The sequence below is a fragment of the Fusarium redolens genome (genome assembly GCF_020744475.1).
Source record: "Fusarium redolens strain MPI-CAGE-AT-0023 chromosome Unknown BKA55scaffold_3, whole genome shotgun sequence".
In the NCBI taxonomy this organism is placed as follows: Eukaryota; Fungi; Ascomycota; class Sordariomycetes; order Hypocreales; family Nectriaceae; genus Fusarium; species Fusarium redolens.
The window spans coordinates 1,270,580-1,290,676 of NW_025763666.1; the positions used below are offsets into that span (position 1 = coordinate 1,270,580).

The 20,097-nt window shown below is 49.1% G+C and overlaps 5 protein-coding genes across 5 annotated transcripts; 1 reads left to right on the top strand and 4 right to left on the bottom strand.

Moving 5' to 3' along the window:
• Positions 1–335: 335 nt before the first annotated feature.
• BKA55DRAFT_685573 (uncharacterized protein) lies at positions 336–558 on the bottom strand (the record flags this gene model as incomplete). Its single annotated transcript, XM_046198815.1, has 2 exons — positions 336–351; positions 410–558. 2 exons carry the CDS (start codon positions 556–558, stop codon positions 336–338), a joined length of 165 nt encoding a protein of 54 aa, XP_046053828.1.
• A 653-nt stretch (positions 559–1,211) lies between these two features.
• On the bottom strand, positions 1,212–3,533 carry BKA55DRAFT_718466 (uncharacterized protein; the record flags this gene model as incomplete). Its single annotated transcript, XM_046200944.1, has 6 exons — positions 1,212–1,986; positions 2,041–2,253; positions 2,303–2,375; positions 2,429–3,178; positions 3,232–3,392; positions 3,491–3,533. 6 exons carry the CDS (start codon positions 3,531–3,533, stop codon positions 1,298–1,300), a joined length of 1,929 nt encoding a protein of 642 aa, XP_046053829.1. The 3' UTR covers positions 1,212–1,297.
• Positions 3,534–4,789: 1,256 nt separating this feature from the next.
• Positions 4,790–7,693, bottom strand: BKA55DRAFT_590480 (autophagy-related protein 13-domain-containing protein; the record flags this gene model as incomplete). The annotated part of the gene is made up of 3 exons (XM_046195098.1): positions 4,790–7,255; positions 7,303–7,398; positions 7,466–7,693. 3 exons carry the CDS (start codon positions 7,691–7,693, stop codon positions 4,790–4,792), a joined length of 2,790 nt encoding a protein of 929 aa, XP_046053830.1.
• Positions 7,694–9,815: 2,122 nt separating this feature from the next.
• Positions 9,816–14,636, bottom strand: BKA55DRAFT_535047 (uncharacterized protein; the record flags this gene model as incomplete). Its single annotated transcript, XM_046189661.1, has 2 exons — positions 9,816–13,926; positions 13,975–14,636. 2 exons carry the CDS (start codon positions 14,634–14,636, stop codon positions 9,816–9,818), a joined length of 4,773 nt encoding a protein of 1,590 aa, XP_046053831.1.
• Positions 14,637–17,551: 2,915 nt separating this feature from the next.
• BKA55DRAFT_234553 (mitochondrial carrier domain-containing protein) lies at positions 17,552–19,663 on the top strand. The gene is made up of 7 exons (XM_046185286.1): positions 17,552–17,953; positions 18,019–18,041; positions 18,101–18,111; positions 18,164–18,193; positions 18,255–18,335; positions 18,391–19,009; positions 19,060–19,663. The coding sequence occupies exons 1-7, from the start codon at positions 17,902–17,904 to the stop codon at positions 19,165–19,167; spliced, it is 924 nt and encodes a 307-aa protein (XP_046053832.1). The 5' UTR covers positions 17,552–17,901; the 3' UTR covers positions 19,168–19,663.
• Positions 19,664–20,097: the final 434 nt, after the last annotated feature.

A 20,097-nucleotide genomic window follows, 5' to 3' on the forward strand; every position in this document is an offset into this window, starting at 1 on the left:
GAGGAACATCGATTAGCGGACAATCGGAGACTGACTGTAATATTGATCATGACGTTGAGCAAGCAAACTCTTACATGACGTGGGCAGCTTAGACGTATCAGCAGAAAATAATATATAAACCTAGTAAGTGGCATGTTCAATTCAAGTTCGAATTCAGCCGGTTTTAGTACTAATCGTGTAGACATTTGTATATTGCAGGACACGCTTAAATATTATGAAATTCTTATCTGTCCAAGCCTATAACACAGTCAAATAGAAATGTTCTTAGAACTGCCTGAAAACGCCGGAATCAAACCACTATCATTGAGTCAACCACCCTCCAGAGAGCCACGTCTCTAACCGCGCTGAGGGCTATCGAAAGATCAGTAAGTATGACTCCAAATACTCAACCCATAAGGACGAAACGTACGCGCAACCTTGAGGAGTAACTACACCAAAAGGACAATCACCAGAGAGCTTCTCGACGATCTGGTTAAAGAAAACAGGTGTGACGACGATACCGGCGCTGACGAGCGACGTAGCCGCAGAGAGAAGCGTCACAAAGATTGTAGTCTTCATGTTGATGATTCTGATGATGGATGGATATATATGTGTGTATAGTGGCGTGATCAAAAGAGAGTGACACTTGAAGTTACAGAACCAGCTGAAACAACAAGAAATTAAGTAGACAAGGTAGAAGAGAAGAAAAAGGATAGCGCAAAGAGTTAATTTGTTTTTCAATATGTTTAAGGGAAGAATAAAAGAGGAGGGAAAAAGGGAGACGGAGAGGAAAACGGGGGCGGGAGGCGGCAAAGAAAAAAAAAAAAGAATAGGGTGTTACAGGGGCGAGACGGTCGAGGTTTCAGGTTGTGAAACGAAACGAAGCCGTTACTGGTTCGCGAGAAGGAGACTATTAACAAATATGGATATATCGTCCGAGTCAAAATCCTAATGTCAATGACTTCATAGAATCTCATACAAAGAAAATAAAATTGTTAACGAAATATGAGACATAATTCGGAGCTTTAACTTCAACTTTATTCCCAACATAGATTCTCCCTCAGCCCAGCCTATCATCTATAAACTTGCAATAAGCAAGCTAGCCCAACTAACGACGATAAAACAACTCGTAGTAGAATAGACCTGGCAATCATAAATACAAAGATCAAAGGCTTCAGGCACAAAGCCAACAGGTGCCCAGGAAAGGTGAACTCAAGCAACACTTGACCACTAAAACAAAAAGTCCCTGCGTTATGCATGCGTCAGGAATGTATTGAAGCTACAACAACAGTCGACTATCCTCCAAACCATCAAATACTTAGTAAACTCCGCCGCTTTGATAGTAACTGTCTGGTGCAGGGGCAGAAGGACCATCACCGGGTGGCACATAAGGCTTGTATTGAGCCTGGCCACCAGCGCCACCTTGGCTGGGTAGACCATGACGGGCATCATATCCGCCGGCATTTCCAGGGTTCAGAGGGGGAGGTGTCATGACACTCTGAGGAGGAGGGGGAGCTGACCCTGTAGGCATGGGAGGGACTTGAGAAGGATTGTAGCTCTGATATTGTTGAGGCTGCTGCTGGTGTGTTGCATAAGGACCAGGGGGTGGCGCGCTGGCGTTCTCGTTGGGCTCTTCAGGAGAATAGACTGAGCTTGAAAATGTGGCAGCCGAAGCCGGTTGTTGTGGGTTGTTGGTTGCAATAGGGGAATCGTACACAGACGTGGCCAACTCTTGAGCTCCATATGTGCTACCAGGTCGTCCTCCCATAGGCGCTTGCGTGTAAGGGTTGTTGTTCTGAGATTGGTTGTAAGGGTTGAAGTTCGGGCCCGGTGTCGAGGTGTTGATAGGGGCTGGCTGTTTACCATTGGAAGGAGACTCGTTCCTGGGAGGGTAGGGCTGTGAACCGGCGGGCACTTCAGCTCCTGCTACATAGAAAGGTGCCGGTTGGCCTTGAGGTTGGTTCTGGAAGTTAGGGGGAGGAGACGAAGCTTGGTATGGAGGTTGCTCTGGTAAAAGTCAGAATGAATTTCTTCTATTGCAATGGCAAAGGATCAACATACCTTGTGGGCCAGGAGTATAATATCTTGACGGGTCCTGAGGAGCTGCTCCCTGGGGAGGATATCCGCCAGCTTGAGGATAGCCTTGACCGGGGACCGGTCGCATTGCGTATTGCTGGTAGTTGTGCTGAGGAGGATGGGCCATGGAAGACTCTAACAGAGCCTCGTAGTCCCGCCTAGCCTTGATGAACTTCTCGTTCAACTGTGTAAAGTCATCTGAGGGATGTTAGTAGCATATTCAGTCCTGGGGGCTTCCAAGGTTTACCCTTCTTCTGAGAGTACTTCTCGATCAGCTTGATAAGCTTGGGTCGAATCGCAAGAGTCTGGTGGTAAAGCTTCTACAGAGCCTGTTAGCACACTGAACATATTTTGTATCATACTGGGTGCGTACGGAAATCTCCTCGTTATCTTCCTCTCGGGGCGCTGTGTTGGAAGTGCTCAATAATGTGAGGAGCTTCTCAACGTTCTTGATCTCGGCGAAAACCTCGGCCTCCATCTGGGCTTCACGTTGTAACTCATCCGGTGTGGGATCGGTAAGTTTTTCGACATAGTTGAGCGGGAAGATGCCAGTCTTGCCCCTAAGAGAGCCTCGCCACCAGTCCTTGTATACACTCTCGAGAACAGCAATCACATCGCCCTTCTTGAATTCCAGCTCGCCGGGCTCAGAAGGGGCAAAGTCGAAGAGCGCGCGGACCCGGCTCACCGTGGCCGCGGTAGTTCCAGCGGGCGCAGCAGGAGCAGGGCTCTCTGTCTGGCCACTAGGGCCGGCTTGTGCGCCTGGACTGCCTGCAGCAGCCTTCTTGCGCTCCTCCTCCTGCAAACTCAACTTGAGAGCCATCTGCAATTCATCCTCTTCCTTCTGGCGATCGAGCTCGGTAAGGCCCTGCTTTTGAGGAGCACTTGGGGGCTGGATGTTCGGGTTGCTTCGTGTGGCGCGGTTGTAGGCATCGCTCATGATGCCCAATTCGGGATCGCTGCTGAACATCTCGGACCAACTCTTCATGTGCTCGATAATTTTAGACTTGACTTGTGTATGGGTATTGCGGTCGTTGGTGAGACGGAGGAGGGCATCTGTAAAGGCACGGCTGGAAAGTTCGCGGTGCATGTTCTTCCCACAGTTTTGAGCAAGTGCATGTGCAAGCTGATTGAGTAAGTAAAATGATGCTTCACATGACGGCATGGTATTCAACATACCTCAAGAGTGTAAAGCTGGACATTGGCGTTGCGATGCGCAAGACGTCTGATGATGCTCTGAACAGCCTCCTTGGGACCATTTTGGTCGTTGCTCACTTTGTCGCAGACCTCAATAATGGCGCCCCAATCCTCAGAAGTGAGGTTCTCGTCGGTGGCCTTGGCTATGCTGGTGTTAGTCGCAAGAATGGAAATTTCGAGACGAGAGCAAGTTATTGAAATTCTCTCGCCCGATCCTAGGAAAACGAAGGGCGCGACATACTGACTACCTCATCATAAGGGCCTGCTGCTGAGGCTCGGAACATGGTGGTTGGTGATTTGATTTGGGATATCAGTTGTTGGCGGGGATGGAGTCAACGCGAGAGAGGCGCGGGATGTATTCGTCGGCTAAAAGCCTTGGGTATCTAATGCGAATATCGACCGTATATAGAAGAAGAGATTCGGCGAAAGCGACGATGTTGGTGTTTCAGTTGGTGGAAGTAGGCTCGTGATAATGATGCGAGATGCGAAATGAAGGTCCCGTACCAAGACCCTGGGTTACGTCGTCGGCGGTCGCACTCCACAGAGGCACGTCACTTCTGGTTTGATCGATTACTATCAAAGGGTGAATAAAGCGTCGTAGGCGTTTGGCGTGGTCGTCGTCTTCACGGCGAGGATATAGTGAATGGGTGCAAAACAAACTAAAGTAGGCCCGTGGGGAGTTTGTAGGTAGCAAGTGTTTAAACAGGCTTCCTTCCAGCTTCGCTTCAACCTTTCGCTCTGATGACGAACGAGCGGCGAAGGAAGTAGCGGGGCTGAGCTACCTATCCCGACCCAGAGGACAAGCTCCCTGGTTGATGTGGCTTGAAGGCCACGCGTGCGCCACACCAAACTACATCTTCCGCTAGCAACCACATTCTTAGGGATGCACAGCCAACTTATTGTCGATCAAGTTTGATTCCATTTTTACTAAGGTATCATCTGGCAGCATTGGCGAGCTTTGTTATCGAGATCCAGTCTACTGGGCTGAAGCATGCTATTTACGCATTCGGCTGTAAGAACTAATACGAAATATGTTGTTTCTATCCGTTATTACAGAAATTTTACCATAATTGCGTGGTCTTCAATTACTCGTCTACAACTTCGTGACAAGTTGCGCGTCCTTATCCCTTGGGTGACGTCCTTACGTGGCGTGGTTCTCGGATTGTGTATCATCGGACAGAGTCCAGAGCTTCACATCAAGAGCAAACACACCTTGGCACGTATCCCATACATAATGTAAATCTCCTTAGCTCGCCTCATAAGAAGGATGCCGCTCGCTAACGCTACAGTCAACGCTGCTTTAAATCGTATCAGCCTATGAATAATGTATACAAGTCCACATACGCCGCTTCCATCCATACATAAATAACCTAGCAATCTACTGTATCAGGCATCCAATGCGCCATCCTGCCTGCAACTCCACTGCCTTTGAAACATAACTCATAGCTCTAATGAAACTGATGTGTCGTTGCCCTCACTTTGCCGTTAGTAGATGTTGTATGTAATTTGTGTTCAAAACGCATATTCCAATATGTCAGTCTCACCAACCCCGTCTCGAAGCACCACGGCTTTCGTATGCTCCCTTATCCGATGTGGTATTTGCTCCCCCATGAGCGCCGCTACGGGCTTCTTCAATGCTTCGCCGACTTTGAGGATCCATTTCTGACAGGTCAAAGACCAAAGGCTCCTCGTTGATCGAATCATCGTCACCTCGGACTTGTCTGTTGATAGATCCGGTAAAGCTTCCACGCGATGACTGAGGCGGCGTTTGTTTATGTGAAGCCATACCCATATATCGCCTTCGTCCAAAGGGTGAGCTAGACGCTGCTGTCGGAATCAGTCCCTCGGGAGGATTCTCTTCTGATAGACCGCGCTGCATCATCCCTGGCGTCTCAGAAGCCTCAATTTCAGCAGCTGGTTTCAGTTCATCTGATCCCCTTTGCGCTGACCCCCCCTCAAGCTGCATCTGCCTACCCAGCAAAATGCTCAGAGTAGGTGGTTCCCTATCATCAGCACCTAAGCTGATAGATCGGTGCGCAAAAGCAGAGTCCGGCTCATCTTCGTCCACCATTGACCGATTGTGGAGTGCAACAGAGCTCGCCCTTCGCTCATACGTGGCGAGTCGAGGTGATAATGGAATGTCAATAGCTGTCGTTCCATCTTGTGTAACCGTATTCTCTCTGATCGTCCCTGGTGCAGGATTATTTTCAGATGCTCGCCCCTGACGCGAAGTAATTCGTCCTTGGCCAGTATAATCAATAATCGAGTTCTCGCTCAATCTTGACGGAATTGCTGGCGTGTGGGGTGTGTGAGGTGAGAGTGGCTTCCCAGGAGATGACGAGGCAGACACAGAAGCTGGTGCAGTCATTCCAGGCACACTCGTCAATTGTCGACTGGATGAACTCGATGACCTCTGCATTTGCACAGACGATGTCATCGAATCAGTGAGTGCATTATTAGAGTCCTTCATTTGATGAAAGCGAGATAGCTGCGCCACAGTCTTGTTAGTTGCTGATTCCCCTTTCTTTGAGGGTCCAAAGCTCTTCAGAGTCTTTTTACTATCCAGTGCGCTGATAAAGTCTGAGAGGTGTTTGTGGTCGTTCTGAAGTGAGTCTGAGCTTGTTCCTGCCACCTCATCGAGGAGGTCAGATCCTGGCTGTGCCACTGATGAGGCCAAACTCTGCCTTCCACTGCTGCCCTGCTCGTCATCACCAGCCCTGCTGGCTCCTCCAAAAGATAGACGACCACGGCGATGTGTGAAGCTGCTACTATAGCGACTGGTTGACGCTGGTCGCGGGGAGCTGGCAACAGCAGGGTCTGTAGATGCCGGAGGAGGGCCACCCCGCAAAGAAGCTGGCATACCAGCAGTAAGAGACGTTCGGTTTCCTGCTTGCTTCAGGGAAGGAATACCTGGACGCGTCGACGTTTGAGGAGAAGCCGGCTCAGGATCGATCTGCCTTGGGACAGGCGAGCCCGAGAGCGAGCCCGCCTTGAAAGGCTGAAAGGATACCGAAGGACGTCGACTTGAGCCCTCGGTCGTTCGTAAAGGGGGTCGTGTTGTACTTTGACGTACTGGCAAAGAGCTTGGACCACCCACACCATTCTGTGCCGGTAGAGACTCTGGGGGTGAGCTCGTGTCGGAGCCTGGTGGTCGCACCGATCTCAAAGCCGAGATCGGGCTGGTCCCCATTGGGACATTGGTGTGAAACGTTGAAAGACTTCCATATGCCTGCTGCATATCACTCAAGTTTGGACGCGAGCGGTTATCACGCAGTGATCCTGCCTCCGCCACTTGCCCTCTTGACTGGTCATTCAGTGGTGGAATGGAAGGCCGGAAAAAGTTCTCGTCCACTCCCATGAAACGGGAACTTAGCAGAGCCTCAGAGTCATCCACACGGAAGTTGCAATCATTGCGATAGGTGACAGTAGTGCTTAGTCGTCCAACGGGTACCTCTAAATCGCCAAACATGTACTCCGTCACGGGGTCTGGTCTACCATCAATAGGAAGACGCAGCTGATCATTGCGTGAGCGATCAGACTGAGATAAACGTATTCGGCATCGTGGAATAAGCGCCGGGTGTGAGTTCTTGGCGGGACCTTGGCTGGCAAACTTCCATGCTGGGAGAAGGCGAGTCGTGATGAAAAGAGACCGGAAGAAAACAATGGCCTTCTTGTAGATGGTGGGCAGAATCGGGCCAAAGTCCGTGGGTATTACGCCTGAGTACTTGAGCTCGACTCGCCACCTCTCAATGATAACCTCGTTGTTTCTTCGGGATGCGCCAGATGAGCTATCGGTAGAAGAACCGGATGAGTTCAGCTGTTCCATTACATCCCATCTCTTGCCAGACTCATCAACGATGACTAGACTCTGGCTGTCTTTTAATCGAGAAGTATCCAAAAAGACCTCGATAACCATTGGAGGAGGGGGGTTGTCGAAGCTACCGCAAGTCTTCCAGATCTTGAGCTCATCACGAAAGTCATCAATCTCATCTGTCTCGATTTGGAACTACTCCAAAATTAGCGACTGAATGTGCAAGCAGGCTGCAAACCTACCCATTTATTGGGTTTCCGCCCACCGTTGGCCCCGCGCGCAGGCTTGGATTTGATGCGTGAGTCGAGGACGAGTACGGCCGCCTTTGCATAGAAGTTCTGCAGGGAGAGAAAGTATCAGTAACCAATCTTGACCAATGTATTCATGTATTTGGACCGCCCATACCTGTACTATTTGGTCGAGCTTCTTGATCGAGTCGGATGGGGGCGCCGGTGTCGGCATATCTCCAATATTTGGCGAACTGGGTGTGTCTCTACCAGCAACATTAGAGCCGGCTCGAGGTCGGGATCCCAATGCAGCTTCTCTGGTGCTGTTGGATCGAGATGGTATAGCTGAATGGTGCGTTGCGCCTGGGGATGACACCCGGGCTGGGCCACGGGGTTGTTGATGCATCGTTATCGGTATCGGTATCGGTTATCGTACGTATATCGTATCGTGTGCGCAAAGAAGAGGATACGGTCGTAATTGTTGCTTGATAGATGAATTGATCACGAACGTATAGGGATCTTGATCGGCCACGAGACCTGCTCATCCATGGTTCATGTCGTTCGAGGCAGATCAAGTCGATAAGGGAGAATGGAGGAGCTGATGGGATGGGTAGATTGGTAGCCGGCGGTGCTGGGGTCGGGGGAGGGTGGAGGTAGAAATGTAGGTAAAAGTGTAAGAAAGAAGAAAGAAGAGCAGATGGCAGATGGCAGAAGCTTGGGCGGCTGGTCAGTGAGGTCCAGGTCTTGCTGTCGGTCGGTGAGATGCAGATGCAGGCAGCCAAACGCAGCTCCCAGTCCAGGGTCGTTGTCGTTGTAATAGGTCTGAAGTGAGGTGTGAGAGACGACGGTCTAACACTGTACGGTACGGTACACTCCAGTCGCACTAACAAGAGTCTAGAGATGGCACAGGTACCGCGGTTTGTTTGTGCAAGGCAAGGTACAGACAGTACTTGTTTGTGTCCACAAATAGAGATAAAACAAGACGATGGCGGGTTGCTGCAGCAGGCCAACTTTGGAAAAGAAGAAAGTTTGATTGTGTTTTGTGTTTTGTCAGAGCCGAAACGATAAATCCAACGGCAACGAGAAGGGATAGATACAGTAAACGGACAGAGGCAGAGACGGAAGAGGTCACCACCAACGACCTCGTGATGGGATGGGCGACAGGGAGTGGATTGGATAATAACGGGTTGTCGTCATCGGCTAGAGCCTCACGTCACAGTCACAGGGCTCATGGGCATGTCTTGCGCCTGAGTCAGCTATTAACTGTGATAGTTTTGCTCTAGATCGAGTCATCTACTATAGAAAATAATAAATGTTGGATTTACCGCAACTTGTCCATGTCCGAATTATATGAGGGAGTTTTCTAATCTATCTCGTGTCTTGTGGCCTTAAAACGAATGGACCTACAAGATAACGATCCATCCATATTCATATCAATGCATCCATGCATGGACCTCAAAACACCGGCACCTCAAACAGCCTTGAGAAGGGGGGCTCGGATCGTACCCAACAGGGGATCTCGGTCAGTGCATTTCAGTGGATGCTTTCGATAATCCCGGGGCTTTAAGCGCCTCCATGATCCATCCGGAGGGAAACCCACCTCCATTCAATTGCCCGGTCTGGCTGCTGAGGTATCCAACCCCAGAGTTTCTAAGTCCTAAAGTTATCACGCAATTCAAACGAAGAACGTATGCAATGCCTTAACCCTATTTTCTATTGTCTAAGAACCTTTGCTATAAATTAGGCAGAGCATCCTTCATAACCGCGTTCATCTCTTCTGGTTGGTTCATGGTGGTTGTCACATCTAAGGACCAGTCATAGATGGGATGTTGACTCATGACATTCCCCTCCTCTCCCCGAGTCTTCTCCACGAACGAGATAAGCCCTTCAGCTTATCTCCAAGCTGAGAGGCGTTGCCTGCTTGGCCGCAATGCTACTCTCTGTTATCGCAATGCTTCTCCGTCTGCGTCTGCTTCTGCCTTTGGTATGTGTCTGTAGCCTTCTCTATACAGTCTAGCTTTGTAGATCCGGGACGTTTCACGCTTTTCATCAGACGATCCACACATGTCCGCGGTCGATAAAGACTGTTCTCTCTACTGTGGAGGGACAACCATGACACTCTCACGGCAACCTCATGGCGAATTAGACTCACCTTGATGGAGTTACATAGCATATTATGTGCTACACTCACATATTGAGCTAAACTATTCATGTAATACAGGAAAGAAAGTCCCAATTGATCGACTTGCTTACATCGGTTGAGTAGCTTCTCAAGGTTATCGCGACGTACCTACTGAATCACATCATCCAAAGTAACATGTTCCACAGGCTATCAATATGTCTACAATTTTTCTATTCAAGCTGGAGATGGTCATCTATACGTTATTCTTAGCAATTGCAGCCAAGACAAAGTCAATAAGTACAACGAAGCAAGTCCACCGATTATGCACTCTACGCCGTGTGCCTCGTGCCCAATGTCCCTTTGAGTCCTATGCTCCTCAAGGTCGACACTTCCACTACGGTATTCATCATGTAGCCTGGGACTTATTGCCACGTCCCTTTCCTCCCCTGCCTCGGCCACCCCCGGCTCCACCTCCACCTCGTCCGCCTCCCGATCCCCGAGTGTTTGTGCTGCTTGAGCCGGCAGGGCCTCCGCCTTTTCTTCCGTTTGTGCCGCTTTGCCCGCTGTCTGTAGCCGCTTCACCGGTGTCTTTGGCCTTACTACCTCGTCCTCGCCGACCACCCCTTTTCGTACCCTTGTTGTCCTTTTCTCGACCTTCTTTCTGCTTCCGCCTGGCCTCTTCCTCTTGTGTTCTTCTGCTCTCTTGGTCCCACCACTCTTGGAACGCTTGCTCTTGCTGAATCTCTTGAAGTGAACGCTTCGCAACCGCTTCCTTGACGGCCTCCTGCTCGCGCTTCTGTTGGCCAATGATATCGGCCATACTGAATCCGAGCGTGGGCTCCGCTTTTGGTGCCGGTGTAATGTACGACTTGGAGTGTGGTACCAATGGCTTCTTAGGCTGCTCTGTCGAGGGTCCTGCGACAATTGCGGGGGAGCTGTTGGTTCGACCCTGACCCGGGAACCTTGTGTCGGGTGACGCAGTACGCCGTGTCGCCGTCTTTGCTTTCGTTTCTGAAGCGACGAGAGGTTTTGCGTTAGCAGATACCCCCCTTGGCATGTTGGATTCCGCGGACATGGCCTCTTTCAGCGACGTCTTGGGTGCCGGACTTGCTGCTTTCCAAGGCGCTGGTCGCCCTCCTTCTGGAACACTCTCCCAAGGCACATGATTCGTCGACTCGTCCTTCGCCGCTGCTTCTGCTGCTGCCAATGCTTGGAGCTGCCTCTTCCGTTCTTTTTGAGATATCTTGGTTTGTGGTTTGTTTGCTGCAGCGTCTTGCTTTCTCTGCGCTTGGAGCCCGGCAGTTAAAGCAGACGTAGACGCCTCAGACATGATATCTTTCAGATCCAACTTCGATGTTGCTAATTTAGACGCTGACCATGGGACGCCGGGCTTTGATAATGCACCGCCTGGTGTCTTCAAACTGCCCAGTTCGGACGGTTGAGGCTCTGGGGACATGGAAAAGGCAAGAGGAGTTGGGCTAAGTGAAGAGCCTGCAAGCTCTTTGCCCTTTGATTCCCGCCATGCTTTAGGAAGCTGGGGCATGTCGTCTATCTCCGGAGGTGAACGAAGATTTGTAGCTTCGTTCATCGGGGATCGTGGCTTAGCAGACAAAGAGCCGTCCTCATCCTCCATATCAAAGATCATGTCTGCCTGCGATTGCTTGGGCCGAAGACTGGGGCTAAAAGGCTCATTCCGCCCACCTCTGGACTTGCGTCGAATTGTATCTGGTGTTTGTAGCGGACTGCCTTCATCTAGACTTCCCATTCGAGCCTTGAATGATGATGAGAGTTTCTTCTCGTCATCCCGCTGAGTTGCCTTGTAGGCCATCTCTTTGATCCTAGCCTGACGCTCCTCATCGATATCAGCAGCCAATTCGGGATGACTTTCATGGAGTAGTAAGTCTGCTCTTCCGCTCCGTACAAATGGGAACCGTGCAAGTTGATTGTCTCGGACCACTTCATCGAGCTCCAGCAGAAGATCTTCATCTAAGTCGTCAAGAAGGTGGTTCTCGAGCATTGATTCCAGTTGAAGGCAGATGTATTCAAGACCAGTGTCTTTGAACTCTGTAATGGAGCAAGGGCTTATCTCGTTGAGCAGGTTTGATATGTTTCTTGTTGTCACAAACTTGCCAATGAGACCTTGACAGACTTGGGACAATCTGTCAAGCATCAGCTCATTTGCAGCACTCATCACGTCAAGCACAAGCTCTGACAACTCATCCAAATTAGACACTGAAACAGTATCAAAGAGCTCCCGTCCTACATCTGCATAGACAAAGGACATGACGTATTGAAATGTTTCGGGGTCGATATGGCTGAGATCCACCCTGATTCTTTCCGCAGAGTCCATGCCAGCACGGCGTCCGGCAAGCCACTGGCCCTGAGACCGTCCATTGAACAAACCCTCAAAGAAGGGGCACCTTTGACACAATAGTTGGCTATGCGCCATTATGTCCTCTCCATCCAACTCAATGATGATATCACCGTCGTCGAAGAAAGAAGGATCAAGGATTGCTTGTCTGAAATCGCTGTCGAGGGATTCTTCCACACCCGTCTGCAGGCGGACTGCCGCCTCCAGTTTTGGTAGGGCAAGATTTGTTGCTACTTTCATCAACTCTGTCCTAACTTGTCGAAAACGGAACGCAAGTGGAGGTGCCTCGCGCGTGTACTTCCATACTGGAACGAATCTGTCCTGGTAGGCATGGACAACAACATTCAGAACAGTGTAAATGTCGACTTCAAGTAGCGTCAGCAAGGCCTTGTCATCCACAACCTCGAGGCCGAAAGAGTCTGTGCTGAATACTGATCCTCGCTCGCGTAACTCTGATAGTGCCTGCCGCAAGACCGGGCTTCTGCCAGCAAGAACCCAGCTGTGGATAGGGATCTTCATATCAGGCAAAGAGGAGGAACAGATAGCCATATTCATGTCGTCGTATTGGAAAGAGTTGATTTCCAGCCAGCACCGCAAATCTGTTTCGATGTCGGCTGATCGGAGAATTTCGTAGCTTACAGGGTCTCGCTTCTCCCTAACAATGGCAGCTTCCCATGTTTTCCGAGCGCCCTTTGCTTCAGAGTGATGTCGTGAAGCCTCAAAATCATTGAGACAGAGTAGAGAGCCAATATCATCGCGAAGAGATTTCTCACCAATCTCAATCTCCTCTGCCATAACTTTGCTGTCCTTTCTGATGGCCGCAAAAGCGCCGAAAATGGAGCTTCTGACAGCAACACAGTTGGTGATGTATGGTACTCGCTGGAATTTGAAGTCTTTGCGTTTCGTGCCGGTTGATCCAGAAAATCCAGTCAGTTTGCCTTTAGTACGCTTGACACGATTCCATACAGCCCCTGATTCTGTGCAGATAATGACCGAGCCATGTTCGCCAACTCCGACAGATGCGACTCCGTCCTTGCGAGAGTCCCAGACACATTGTGGCTGTGTAATGGCATTCTTAATCTTAACTGGATTCGTAGTGGATGCAGCAGACTGGCTTGGATCCCCCTTATCGTTCAAATGAAACGTGAAGAGGTCACCACGGGCAGTCACAGCAGCTATTGTCTCGCCACCTGCAGTGATATGGTCAATCTCCCTTCGACCGCCTGATTCATATCGTGTCATGAAGATATTGTTCGCAAAGACATCGGGAAATGGGAACTTGACCAGATTATAACCATAGTGACTGAAGACCCAGACAGTATGGTTGGAAAGCAGGCAGATAGTGGCTTTGTCAATCGCTGACACCATCTCGATCGGGGCAGCGAGAAGAGAAGCAGCCACTTTTCTGGGGGTATGTTGAATATCAAGTGATCTCGAATCGGCGTCCATTAGAGCCAGTTGTCCGACATTACGACCCCAAGTAAATAGTGAGGATCCCGTATGGGCAACAGAATGGTTTGCAGACGCAGCAACCCCGAGGACAATTTCTTTCTTGAGAGATCCAAAGACTTGGCGAGGAGTAAGGCTCATGGGTTCTTCATCTGCCTTCATCGGTGGAGGCAAAGCATATCCTAGCTGTGAGGCAGAATTCAAGCCCCAGGTCCAAAGTTCTCCATTATCGACAACGGCCATGGTATGATTCTGCCCAAGTGCAACTTGGTGGATCTTTTTGTCAATGAATGGACCTTGAACAGGTACGAATCTGAACTGTGTGTTTTCGTCTCCTAATCCAAGTCGGCCTCCACGGCCAACACCACAAACGTACAAATTTGAGACTGGATCAGTTGTCAGGATAGCACTATGCAGTTTGGACATGCAGACATCCTGAATAACGAGCGGCCGGTTTCGAACCAAAGTCGGAATCTCATCCAGTTTTAACGAAGAAGGGGCTTCCTCATCCTGCTCATCCAAGTGTGAGTGGTATAATCGGTGCACAAGAAGTTCGGGCCTGGATAGATGAATACGATCAGGATACTGGCGATCGTCCTCATCGCCGACTCCAAGAGAAACATTCTTGTTGCTGCCAAAAACAAAGAGTTCGTCACCATCAATCGAGCTTCGCAACCCATGCGACGCCTTTATCACACTGCAACAAGAATCAGCTAAGTCCTGGCTGCTTTCCCGAACCACTCACTGATGTAAACCATCACCTCCGCTATCAACGCTATCAGCGTCGCTGTCAGAATTGCTCCCATTTTCCATGCTCTTCAAAGACCTGGCGGCGATCGTTGAGTTATAGACGTCAAAGGGACTGTTTCCCTCATGGTCTTTCGTCTTGATCAGGAGTCCGACTTTGTTCACAGCGTTTAGATTATGGCTTGTTAAGTCCACTCGTTCCTTTTCCAGCAACAGTCGCGCAATCGAAACATTTCCGACGTATAAGGATCGATGGAGGGCATTCCAGCCACTCTCGGGGTCTTGGACGTAGAGATCAATGGTAGGATGTTCGATAAGAGCCCGAACAAACTCGTGGGCATTCGGGTCGGTCGATGAGGCAGCACGAAGTAAAACTGTCAATCCAGCATGGTCGCGGCTGTTGACTTCGGTTCGTCCAAGATGCGTACTGCCGTCCTTTGATTTACCAGGCGTCTGCGGATGGCCGGAAGCTCGTCGTTGCTTATTCGCTGGTCGTGGGGAAGTCCCAGGAAGACCAGGGCTTCCACCGAAGAATACACCAGTTCCTCCTATCGCAGGACTCTTCGATAGCGACTGGGCATTGTAGCTGGTTGGGGCCAGCAGACGCCGAAACCGGTCGACATCGTTTTCCCAGTAGGATTTCCACAATAAGTGACTCATGGGCAGGGGGCGAGAGAACTCTCCTGGGCGCGAAAGGCACCTCGCTGTGACGCTCGTTGGGTCACGGCTTGTTTAAAGGTGCAATTTGAAGCGCAGGAGAGCTTGAGATACTGACAAGCTCAAGTGAAGTTGCGCAGAAGTTGAGGCTGCTGGCGCAAAGATTGCGACGGTTGCTTGTGATCGGTATAGGTTGCCACCGAGCGCGGATTTGATCGACTGACAGGGAGAGCGTAAAGGGGCGTTGATCGTTCTGGATCTTCAGATGAAGGAGAAATTCGTTGTTGACAAGTGTCTTCTGCAGTGTAACAGATGCAGGAACACTTTTTCTAATCGGAAAGACGAAAGGAATGGGATTTGTCAGATCGAGAGGTGAAGAGGCGATGTCATTAATGACCTTGAGATTCGATACCGAGGGGCCGGCCAATTGTGCGCGTCAGCAAGTGCATTCAACGTGGTGCCCCAATCGCAACCCTGGTTACCTACCTCAAGGGGCAGGGTGGTAAAAGAAAGTCGACAATAGTGAAAGTTTGGTCTTTGTTTCTTATAGATTCTAAGCATCCATTATCAATTAGAAGAGAATCCTGCATCTCGGAGTAATTTATCTTACCTATCTATCAATTACCATAACTTATACTATTATCATAGTATCTTATGATGATATCTTCTAATAAAAAGCAGAAATGTATTCCCTCTTTTTCTGTCACCATTGTGCCGATGGAGAACCTACCCCGCCATCCAGAAACTACCCTCTGTGAACTACAGATTGAGGTTGATTCAACGAACCAATAACGGTTCTTTTCTTCAAGGTGTGCAGCTCTGAAGCCTGAAGCTCGATCTTGTACTTCACCACATGCTTTCCATTGTCGCCTCTCATTTGTCGCCTTCGAGATTTGTTAACGGCTGAATTCGGACATATCTGATTCCGGTGTTGTTGTCAAGGCATCATGAGAAAGGTTCGACTCCGGCGGAATGCTCTTATATTGCTAAAGAGATTTAACAGTATTGGATTCGTAAAGCTCTTGGCTTACTCGTGAACAAGGAAGAACACCTACTGCCTGTTGGAAGTTAGAAGGACTGCTAAGAATTATTGAATGAGATCTTAGTAATATAAGAGGATTGCAATATCTTACAATATTTTTTTACTCGTTAGATGACTAAAGAGTATCTTTTATTAGGTTGTATAAAATATCTTGAAATATTCTGTCATGGCCATATCGATCTGAGCACAACATGTCGCACAGTGCTTAGAGATCGGATTCTTAGTGCCATTATGACACTGGATGGGATGATGTTTGTCTGTTTCTGTTGTTGATAAAAAAAAAATGAATTATACGATAGCTGATGGGGAGAAGTTGCAGCTTTTCGTTTACCCATGAACATGGACGAACACCTGCTCCCTGTTGGAAGTTAGAGAGATGGCCAATCCCTTGGTCGCTACCAGCGACTGAGTATATTTTACCAGAGTTCCAGGTAGGTATCAAATATTCCAGGTTTCATGCACCCGTCACACTCGTACGGACAGGATCCGAAGGGCGAACGGATTCTGATGTGAGTAAGGAGTGGACTGAGTTGGTTCCGGAAGTCCGACGCCTTGGTCATTCGCGTCTATCACTTCGATTGTTATGTTCCAGGCTTGCTTCAACGTCAGAAGCATGTATTAACGGTTAGTCTTCGTGAGAAAAAGGTTATTGATCTAGTCGGCATGAATATTTGCCAACACCAAGGTCTGTTAATGTGATCGTGAAATAGCTAGCGCCTGATATGGGATGATGTTCTACCGATAAAAGTCCAAGTTGATGTTACAAACCATTCGAATGACAACGATTCGTTAATATACAAGACTTTCAGCTCTGTTTCAACGTTAGTAGTCATGCCGGCAGTTACCCTCTGAAATCGGTGTTCTTCCGCAAGTGACTGTCTGTCCATCACGGGCCAAGTTCGCGGTCCGCTCGGTCGACGGGGATGACGACCGCGGTCGTGCACGGGGATCAACATCGCGGGGGAGGGGTCAAGGTACGTGGATTAGCGTGTTCTCCGAATTCTATGCTCCTGGAAAGCGTCGTCTATGTGATTCAAGATCACTTGATGGCAGTCCGGGTCCGATACAGAGTATCTCAAGTCAGGGCTTTGAAGAACATATTTCAGCCGTACCTATGATTTGGCAAGCTTCCGCGAGACTTCACGCACTTTGGGACACCAGAACATGTTGGCCAACGTCTCCAAATACTTTCCTTATTGGATTTGGATCCATTATCTTGTTTAGTGATATACATAGTAATTGCCTCATGTATGCGGCCCTCACGAGGTTGTGCCTCAATTTTATGAGATATCCACGTCACAAGTGCTACAGTTTCTTGAGAAGCTTCACCTAACCTTCTTTTGGGGTTCTGTCGATTGTTCTCTAGCAAACGTATGAAGCTTCAGCTGTTCAGCATCCTGGCTCCCATGGAGGTGCGTCTGCATCATTGCGGGCTCTTATTACAACAGAGCCTATCATAGGAGTCTGTAGTTAGGACAAGAGACCTTCAATACCGTTGCCGATGCCAACCCCTTCATGTTCAGGTACAAGCGGCTTAAAGGTAAATAGTCGGGTACGGGCTCAAAGAGCTTCAGGGCTAGCGGCAGACATCGGGCATCCGGGTATTTGATTATCAATAGTTTACCTACATTAGTGGCAAACTTCTTTATAAAAACTGATAATTGTTTGAGAATTATATGTAAATATACTGCAGTATACTTTAAACGCATTGTAAGAGGACAATAAACTGCCAAGAGAATATATCACAGACTTGCCTAAAACAGCAACCACAAAAAGAGCATCGCATCGTCGGAGAAGAATCGGAGACGTTAGGTCTCATGGATCGGCTGCTTACCGTCTCACCGAGCATCAATGGACCCCTCCCCCGGGTCTCATCTCGCTGTCGCTTGCTGTAATCTCCACAATCCTACGGATACAAGGCGCTTGTTTAGAACAAAAGTTTCCGTCCATTCGGCATCGACCTAATTCTCGCCGCCTGTGGCAGTGGAGGTTATTAGCGATAAGATACCTACAAAGACGCACCACCAAAGAAATTCCCTCCACTCCCCGGCCCGGCCTTCGCTCGGAGGTCGCCATCTTCCCTTCCGTTAACTACCTCAGCTTAGCTTTCTCTCTTTCTTGTCAACTTGCGACAACTCTCCACTCAACCTCTTCTTTTGTTCTTCTGGTCTTCTCTTCGTCTGCCTCTGCTCTTATCTTTATTCGGTCCCCTATACAGTCGTCACAATGTCCAACCCTAACGATAAGCCCCTCCCTTTCATGTACCAGTTCGCCGCAGGTACGCCCGTCAACCCATTTAACTCTACCATTTTCGAGATCCAATGGCTAACGTTTGATAATTAGGCGCCATTGCTGGCGTCTCGGAGGTATGCTCACGCCAGTTCGACTCGTTTGGGGGCCATTACTAATTTTGTGCTGGCTGTAGATTCTGGTGATGTATGACAGCATCTGTCGCGTGCTCGAGACATTTTAGCTAACACAGTCACAGGTACCCTCTTGACGTTGTCAAGACCCGAGTGTATGACGAACCATGCGTGCGCATTTCGAAATAATGAATCAATTGCTAACTTGATGACCAGCCAATTGCAAACTGGTTCCGGTGCTACCGCTGAGTACAACGGCATGCTTGACTGTTTCCGCAAGATCATCAAGCAGGAGGGGTACGATAATTGCGCTTGCGATTCTATTGCGCCCATAACTAACGACATGCGCCAGTTTCTCACGACTCTATCGTGGTATTTCCGCTCCCATCCTCATGGAGGCTCCCAAGCGAGCTACCAAGTTCGCTGCCAACGATGAATGGGGCAAGGTTTACCGAAAGATGTTTGGCGTTGATAAGATGAACCAGCAGCTCTCCATTCTCACTGGTGCCTCTGCTGGCGCTACCGAGGCTTTCGTCGTCGTTCCCTTCGAGCTCGTCAAGATTCGTCTTCAGGACAAGGCTTCCGCTGGAAAGTACAACGGCATGGTTGATTGTGTCGTCAAGACAGTGAAGAACGAGGGTCCTCTTACTCTTTACCAGGGTCTTGAGAGTACTATGTGGCGTCACATCCTCTGGAACGCTGGTTACTTCGGCTGCATTTTCCAGGTCCGACAACTCCTTCCCAAGGCTGAGACCAAGAGGGCTCAGATCACCAACGATCTCATCTCTGGTGCCATTGGTGGTACTATCGGAACCGTTCTCAACACTCCCCTGGACGTTGTCAAGAGTCGAATTCAGAACACCCCCAAGGTCCCCGGTCAGGTTCCCAAGTACAACTGGGCCTTCCCTGCCGTAGGAACCGTATTCAAGGAGGAGGGTTTCGGTGCTCTCTACAAGGGTTTCTTGCCCAAGGTGAGTAGTCATCCTGAAAGTGAAAGGATAGTCAACTAACAATCATTCAGGTTCTGCGTTTGGGTCCTGGAGGTGGTATCCTCCTGGTCGTGTTCACAACTGTTATGGATACCTTCCGCAGCTGGCACTACCCTGCCACTGCTGAGCTTAAGAACTAGGTATAAAATGAGCATGGGGTCAAAAGAGCACTAAAAAGAGATACCAGGCCGCATTGTACAGCGATTAGACGGCTTCCGGACGGCATGCAATACTGTAAGAGAATTGTTAGAACTTTATTGATTTCTATCATTCTGTCAGGATATGTCTGTTCCGCTTGTAACATCCAATTGGTTGATGAAAGGCGAGGGCAGGTGATATTCACTTTGATATAGGCTACATGTTGAATAGAGCTTGAGTCGAGTCAGTTGATACCCAAAATCCTATATTATTCAACCAGTCTTTTCAGAAGATATACTGGATGAAAAGCAATGGCATATGCATGATATGAGAATTCATTAAGAAGGGTTAAACTAGCTTCGGCCAGTTTCAGTTGAATATATTAGACATTGCAATGAGGCGTGCTGCATTGAGGTATCTGATTTCGTTATAAGTGTCCCTTTTCCGTCCGTTGCGTATAGTTTTAGCTTGGCTTTCGTCTCTTCGAAATTGTTGACTTACACGGAGGATCACAAGTTAGCCCCCTTTCAACTCCACCTCTATCATCTGAAAGGCATCACAACACCTCTGCCTTTCCCTGCCACAGAACTCTCTCTTACTTCTCTTTTCCTTTTAACATCCTGTTGCCCTTTTTCCCTTCCTTCTCTCTTCGACTTCTCCTGATCATTTCAAGATCTCCTCTCCTTCATCCACATCTTCAACCTCTCACTTCTACCTCGCCGTAACTTCAACGTTGCACTTCAACATCTCAAGCTTTCCCTCTTCTAACCTCTTCTAAGACTCCTCATCTTCTCTGAAGTCTCCGTTATCGTGATTCATCCTCCCTTACAGTCTTGTCTATAAAAGGCTGCTCTTCCTCCTTCAATCCTCGTCTTCATCTCTTCCTTCTTCACAACAACCCCCAATCTCATTTCTTCCCTATGCTTCCTACT